The sequence below is a fragment of the Ipomoea nil genome, unplaced genomic scaffold (genome assembly GCF_001879475.1).
Source record: "Ipomoea nil cultivar Tokyo-kokei standard unplaced genomic scaffold, Asagao_1.1 scaffold1993, whole genome shotgun sequence".
NCBI lineage: Eukaryota > Viridiplantae > Streptophyta > Magnoliopsida > Solanales > Convolvulaceae > Ipomoea > Ipomoea nil.
In genome coordinates this window covers 3,893,283-3,901,605 of record NW_017618421.1, presented here as the reverse complement: position 1 = coordinate 3,901,605, position 8,323 = coordinate 3,893,283, and the positions used below count along the sequence as shown (strand labels likewise).

The window sequence follows — 8,323 nt, the reverse complement described above, 5'->3', positions numbered from 1 at the left end:
TGGGAAAAAAAATTTTATTGAAAAAAAAAATTATCAAACCGGAAAAATAAAAAAATATAACATGCACAGTATAATCGAAAATTTTCTCTCAAGGACTTGAAGGATTTGCATGTTCGAAAAGAAAAACAAAAAAATTGAACATAAGGAATTTCAGATTTACCTATTTGTTTAGATTCGATTTGTTTCCCTGCATTTGTTCATGTTTCCAGATATAGTCGCATAATGAAGGAGGGAGGCTTAAGGGCGGCGAGCCGAAGACGACGTCGAGATGGAGTAACAGAGAGGTTTGATGGAGTAACAGAGAGGTTTCGAAACTGAGAGACACAGACGGTGAGAGGTTCATAGACGGAAAGAGAAAGCAATCGAGGGTTAACATCTGAGGATGAATCTGGAATTTCCTTCGAGGAGTTATGGTTTCTAGAATAATAGAGAGAGGGCAGATGGGATGGGGGCGAAGAGATTAGGTTTAGTGTTTATATGGTCGGATCTTGGGCCGGGTCTAGGTTCCAATATTGGGTTTGGGTTTTGGGTTGTGTATTGGGTTATATATTAGAACTGATAGGAATGGATTGGGCTGCTATTTTTATAAAAGACACGTATTTTGTATATTTTGTATTAATATTTTATTTTGTTTTAATTTTTTCTTTAAAAAAATAATTTTTAAGAATTATATTTTGAAAGATTAATTTATGTTATTAGAATTTAATAACAAAAATGTAATTGAATTGTGTTACATTTTCTATCTACAATATATTTATTGAAAAAATTAATTTACATTTATTTGTATTATGTTAGAATAGTTTTTTTTTTTTTTGAAAGCCAAGTAACTTGGTATATTAATGAATGAACATAGTAATAGAGTCTGGAGGGATTACATCCCAGTACATAGGATGGTCCTGATCGAAAGCTAACGAGCTAGTGTATGAGCATGCATATTAACAGCTCTGGAAATATAATGTAAAGAACAAGAAGTAAATAATGACATAGTTGTCCTGCACTGGTCCACAATGACCCCAACATAAGATCGAGTTCCGGTACCTCTTGATGTTACCATGTTTCGCAACTCCATACAATCTGTGAGTAGATCAACCATCTGTGTATCGCACCCCTTAAGCCATGATAGAGCTTCCTTGCAGGCTAGAGCTTCTGCCATAATAGGTGAAAAAGCACCCGGTAACGTTCCTGCCGTGGCCGCCATAAAGACTCCTTCGTGATTGAGTAGCACAACTCCGTATGTCGCTTCTCCCGTGTGTTGTCTGTAGCCCGCGTCGAAGTAACACCTGGGCCGGTCGTGTGGGTCGCTCTCCGGCAACACGGTGGCATGAGGCTGGTAACTCGCACGTCCCAGCCTGGTGAAGGCTTCCTCGGCCATCACCGCCCTCCTCACCGTGGATGTGGGCCGTGGCAAGCTTCTTTCCCATAATGCCGAGTTCCTTGCTAGCCACAAATAATATAGAATCCCAACAGCCAGCCGTACCTGCCCTTCCGTCAACGAGTCCAGCACGCCTATGAACCATGATTGGAAATGATTAGTCAGAATATTTGTGACAGGTAATCCCGAAATATTCCAAACCATTTTAGAGTAATCACATAAAATCAGTGCATGCATAATATTCTCATGTGTAGTGCCACACATGAGGCATATAGGATCCACCTCCACTCGTTTAATAATTAAATTATCAGTGGTGGGTAGTATGCCAGACACAACCCTCCATAGAAAGATTTTCCATTTGGGTGGTACTCGTAATTTCCACAATGTAACCCATTTATAAGTCCCTGGGTTGTCAGAATAATCTCCCATAATTCGCCTATAGGCATTCTTCACCGTGTATACTCCTTGTGTGTCCCCCATCCAATACCATGTGTCATCATAATCTGGGCTTACCGGTATTCTTGAGATTCGGGTCACATCCTCAGGAATAAATAAATCATTGAGAATATGTGGATCCCAGGTACCTGTATCTTAATCTATCAGGCCACTCACTAATGCCCCTCGTAACTCCTTAGGCATGTGTGTTTGAACCAAAGGGCTAGGATCATCAGATAACCAAGGATGTCCCCATATCAATGTATCCCTACCGTTTCCAATCTTTCTGCGCACCCCGGCGCAGACTAGATCATGGGTGGCCATAATACTACGCCAGCAGTGACTTGGGTTATTCCCTATGGTAGCATCAACAAAAGTGGTCGTAGGATAGTATCGAGCCTTATAAATCCTTGCTACCAAAGTGGTGGGTTCCGTAAGAAATCTCCATGCCTGTTTTCCTAGCATGGCCAGATTAAATGCACGAAGGTCCTTAAAACCTAATCCTCCATATTTTTTAGGGATACATAATTTATCCCAAGCTTTCCAATGTATTCCACGATCTGTACCTGTCCCCCACCAATATTTGTTCATAATACGCTGTATAGACAAACACACTGATTCAGGCAACAAAAAAACACTCATAGAAAAAGTAGGCATAGACTGAGCCACACTTTTTAAGAGCACATCCTTCCCAGCCTGTGAGAGCAATTTTTTGTTCCATGATCCAATTCTCTGCCTGATTTTATCTTCTATATATGCAAATACAGTCCTTTTATTTCTTCCTATAAAGGAAGGAAGCCCAAGATATTTTCCAAAATTGGATGCCAGTTCCACTCCCAAACACCACGCCACCTGCTCTCTATGCGCCATCTGGGTATTTCTGCTAAAACAAATACTTGATTTATTAAAGTTCACCATTTGGCCAGACAATTTCTCATATCTAATTAGGCACTGCTTAATAACAGCTGCTTCCTGAATATTCGCTTTGAAAAACAACAGGCTGTCATCTGCAAAAAACAAGTGTGAGACCGGTGGTGCCCCTCTGGCCACCCTACATCCATGTATAGCCCCATCCATCTGTGCTCTCTGCAATAACATTGAAAGTCCCTCCGCACAAATAATAAATAAGTAGGGAGAAAGAGGATCTCCCTGCCTGAGCCCACGAGTTGGGGTTACACATCCACCCACCTCCCCATTTACCATAATTGAATATCTTACTGTGGTAACACACAACATAATAAGACGAATCCAGTGATCATCAAAACCCATAACAGTCATCATCCTCCTCAAGAAAGGTCATTCCATTCTGTCATAAGCTTTTGACATATCCAGTTTTAGCGCACTCCACCCCGCACGGCCACACTGTTTTCTATGTAAATAGTGCCCCACTTCCGCTGCTACCAAGATATTATCTGTAATTAAACGCCCCGGGATAAAAGCACTCTGGGAGTCTGAGATTATTCCTCCCATCAACGGCTTCATCCTATTTGCAATCATCTTCGCCATTATCCTGTAAACAACATTGCTTAACGCAATTGGCCTCATATCTGCAACTGTCTCAGGTAGTGTTTTCTTAGGGATTAACACTATATTAGTATCATTTAATCCCTCTGGGAAGACACATGAATTTAAAGAATCTGTTATAAAACGTGTAACATCATCCCCCACAACACTCCAGAAATGCTGATAGAATCCCGGATTCATTCCATCCGGGCCCGGTGCCTTATCAGGAAACATTTGATAAACTGCCGCCTTAACCTCATCCGCCTCATAGGGCCGTATCAACAGTGCATTCTGTTCTTGAGTAACTCGGGGACTAAAGTTATCAAACAACGGATCTGAGCAACTAGAATTATCCGAGGTAAAAATATTTGTATAATAATCCAATATTACTGCTTTCATTTTGTCCCCCTCAACCCATGAATCATCATTATCTTTAATACGTACAATGAAATTCTTTTTCCTACGGGCAGAGGCATACCTGTGGTAAAATTTTGTGTTGGCATCTGCTCCCCGGAGCCAGTGTTGCTTCGCCCGTTGCCTCCAAAATATATCTTCCTGGGTCTCTAGCAGATTCAGCTGATCATCAATCTGCCGGAATTCGGCTAATGCCGCCTGGTCCCTCCGATTGCGGATAGCTTCCTGTCTTCGTCGCAGCTGGTCAATACGTTTTCCAAACTTATGAAAACGTTCACCACCCCATCGCATGAGTCTCTCTCCACAATATCGCTGGCACCCAAGCAGTCCCTCAGTTTTCCCATCCTGCCAGGCCGTCTCCACAACCTCCTTACAGCCTTCATCCAAAAGCCAGGCCATCTCGAATCGAAAACCCCTCGGGCTCCCTTTCCTCGGAATGCATGGTGCATTAATGTTGAGGAAAAGAATCGAGTGATCCGAAGCTCTAGTTCGTATATTCTCCAGCCATGCATTACGATTAATATCATTCCAACTCGTCGTTGTCAATACCTTGTCCAGTCTTTCCTCAATCCAATTCTGCGTGCCTTTTCCTTTCTCCCATGTGAACTGATGTCCCCTCATGGGCATTTGGGCCAACCCACACTCATCAATAGCCTCCCCAAAGCCGCGTAGAAGACTATCAGGATACGGGTTACCTCCTCTCTTCTCGTGCTGGAACAAGAGATTATTAAAATCTGCCACCACTACCCACGGCAGTGTGGACCTACCCCTTAATGTGTGCAACAAATTCCATGAATCTCTCTTCTCGTGCCATTTCGGGTAGCCATAAAAACATGTCATTCGCCACCGCTTCCCCTCCACCTGCACTTCCACATCCACGTGGTTTTTAGAATAACTCAATAACTGCGCCGTATTATTCTTTTTCCACAAAAGAGCCATACCACCACTCATTCCGTCGTTATCAACATAAAATAACCCCTCATACCCAAGACTAACACGAACCCGCTCTGCATGTATCCGTGCCACCTTAGTTTCCATTAAGAACAAAAAATCCGGCTTCCTTCGGGACCCCAGGTCCACTATCTGTCGAACTGTTTGTGGATTGCCCAAGCCACAACAGTTCCAGCTCAATGTACTCATGAGAACGGGCGGGGCTGTGCAACAGCTCCCGCCATGGACAAGTTTTTTGAACCCTCTCGCATAACCACATCCTCTCCCTCAAACTCCGTTCCCCGCCCTCCCCTTTCGGCTTGCCTGCGTCTTTTCCCTGTGGCCTCCACCTGCTCCTCGGCCTCCATCCCACCCCGTACGGGTACGGCGCCACTCGGCCGTGTAGCTACCACCCCGGTCACCCCGCTCCCCATCTCTATCGGACGTGGTCTCCCGCTAACCGGCACAAGCCAGTTATCCCCAACCGCTCTAGGAGCGCTCCGGGATCCACCAGCTCGCATATCCGGACCATACGGGTACCGCTCCAAAGGGATTCCAGAGTCTCGCGCCTTAATGCAAAAAGTGTATAGATGTCCCATTAATCCACAGAAAAAACAGAACCTGTGTAGCCGTTCATAGCGAAACGTTACCCAAGCCGTGGTCTTATCCCTCTTCAGCAGCTTCATTCGTCGTCGTAACGGCTTATCCACCGAAATAGAAACCCTAATCCGGTGAAAAGTCAACCACGGGGCCCCTTCGAATCGATCATCATGTTTCACAAAGGTGCCAATGAAATTTCCAGCTTGCTCTAACACCGTCTGAGATGTATATCCTAACGGCATATCGTGTAACTGTACCCACATATCAATTGTGTTCAACGGAACCTCCCCGGGGGGAATATTTGGCGGCACCTCTCTGCAAACCAAGGCGTTATTTTCAAATGCCCAAGGTCCTCCATTCAAAACATAATCCACGTCCGTTCTATGAAAGAAAACGAACAAGAACACACCCCTTTGGATCTCCGTAACCTGAACCCCTCTGACCGGTTGCCAAACGGATGCTAAAACCTGACGCATAAACTCTAGTTTCACCATCTTCTGAGTTAGGAACCTCTCCACAACCTTCCACGTCTCCTCCACATCTGCCTCGGCTTGCCCTACTTCGTCCCCAACCGGCGCAAAAGTCGTGTCCTCCTCCTCCAGCGTCCACTGTGCCCACTGTTCGGTCACCACAGCGACGCCATCTTCTCCGTCGCTCGTCCGCATGTCTGGTTCTGGCTGCACTGTCGCCATCGGAAAGCTCGTCGCGTGAAGCTCGAATGCCGGCAGTCGCCGGAAAGCAAGAAAACGTAGCAAAACCCTAGGAAACCCTAGTATGGAGGCAAAAACCCTAGAGAGAGTCTAGAGAGAAATTTGTTTTTTAAATGGGTATAGTCCATAGCGTTAGAATAGTTTGATTTTATTCAAATTTATTATTCATTGTTAAAATTAAAATTATCATAATACACTTAATTATAATAAAATAATGTTCAAGGATAAGAAACATATAATAAAATATAATTTGAAATCTTTGAAATGAATAATCCACTTCAAATATTGAATGAAATCATCAATATCAATTTTTATTTTAATTGCACATATTTCATAAATTTTCATAGCAAATGAAAATAATAATTAAATAAAAAAATTTTAAAAATAAATAAAATGCTCATATTTCTTTTTTATATGTAAAATTTAATAACATTAATAGTTTCTAATAATATTTTTTTATTACATGTTCAAATTTATATTTTCTAATGCAATTATTTATTTACTAATCTTTTATTTGTGTTTATAATATATTTTTCAGAAATAATAATTATACTCTTATTTTTATACCGTGCATCGCACGGGTAAAATACTAGTAGGAGTAAATGCAATAATACACATACTCATTATCAAATTAAATACAAAAATCCTTTCAAAAAAAATTAAATACAAAAATAAAATAAATATATATTTTTTGCAAAAAACGTAAAACAATTGAAGATGAAAAATTGAACTAGAAATGAAGAAGAATATAGAAAAATTTGGCAAGATAACTGAGAAATGAATGACAGTATAGTACCAAGTTTAATAGAGGATGACGATGATTCTTCCCCTCAAAACCCTCCATAAACCCTCGGAGCTTGCTCGGCGAACTGAGTTACATCCTCTTCTTAATCTCTCATCTGACCAAATTCAGAAAATATCGGCGGCGAAGGTGGCGCACCCACCACAAAACACAGTAGGTTTCGTCTATTACTCCCGCTGCGCTATCATTCTTTCAAAAGATTCCGTATATGCAAATTTTACGGCGTCGAATTCTTCTCTCCTTCTCTCCGGTTGCCAGTAGCCTGAAATATGGCAAACTCATCGGGAATGATAAAGAGAAATGACAAATTTTCCCTCACACTTAACGGCCATTTAACAGCGAACATAAGGGAAGGATCATGAGTGGTTATTTTTTAAAACTTGAAGGATGTCTCGTGGTCGTTTTAAAGTCGGATGACCACACCAAGTAAAATGCTAATACTCGGAAGACCATTGGAGGTATTAACTCTAATAAATTAATATCACGACCAAACTAAAACCTTAATTAATTTAAACTAACAAATAATTTACCAACACACTAATTTACTTACACTTTATGTGTTTTTGGATCATTTTCCACACAGTTATGTGAAACACGGTCTAGGCAATAATAATTAATTCTATACATATGTACATAGGTAAGTGACCATCCAATTCATTGGATAATCTTTTCTCAAGATTCTCTCTATATTTTTTAGCAAAATTCATATTTATTTATTTAGGAATATTATATTCTCAAATTTAATATCACATCTACCTAACAATTTGCGTCCTCTACTTTCAATATAACTAGAAATAGTCCTTTGACTATTAATTTTGTTCCAAATTTGATCGTTCAGTTAAATATCTATTTAATAAATATTAAATTTAAGCATAATAATGTATAAATTAGCTTGTTGTTGGAGATGGACAAATTGAGTTGATAAATTTAATGCATTAAGTTCATCATTGTGAAGAACTAACATTTTTTACATTATTACTCTTTAAATTTAATGTTTATTAAAATAATATTTAACTAGAGGACCAAATTTGAAAAAAAAAATCAGTAGTCAAGAGATCGGACCACTTATGGTTAATTTAAAAGTCAAAATTTGTAAAGATCGATAGTCAAGCCGAATCGTGAAAACGTTCAAAGCTTTTCATGCCTATACGGGTTGGAAAATATAATATATTCTCATATGATTCTTGTGTAAATGTTTGCTCGTATATTCAAGTAATATAGAGAAGAAGAAGACGGAAGAAAGTAGAGAATCTACAACCCAAAAACCTCATCCATTAGATCACCGTCAAAATACAGATACAACATGGGTAATACATGATCCGAGAAAGTCGAGTAATTGCCATATTTTTTTGATGTACCAGTCCAATCCACCCGGTTCGCTCCGAGAGGCACAGAAGCTGGCCTAGAGAATCATCACTTGCCACTTGAGCTATACCCTGTTGGGTTTAATTGCCATATTAATTAATTAATATATTAACAACATTATACTCCTATTTAATTATATATATATATATTTTATTTAATACAAAGGAAAAGGGGCATACCCATACAATATAC

General features: G+C 40.4%; 1 protein-coding gene across 1 annotated transcript; it reads right to left on the bottom strand.

Moving 5' to 3' along the window:
* Positions 1 to 907: 907 nt before the first annotated feature.
* LOC109147394 lies at positions 908 to 1,852 on the bottom strand. Its single transcript, XM_019295048.1, has one exon. It carries the CDS (start codon positions 1,850 to 1,852, stop codon positions 908 to 910), a length of 945 nt encoding a protein of 314 aa, XP_019150593.1.
* Between the last annotated feature and the right edge of the window lie 6,471 nt (positions 1,853 to 8,323).

Bases quoted from the DNA above. Each gene is read 5' to 3' on its own strand.
- LOC109147394 (XM_019295048.1), bottom strand. From the start codon at position 1,852: ATGGGGGACACACAAGGAGTATACACGGTGAAGAATGCCTATAGGCGA.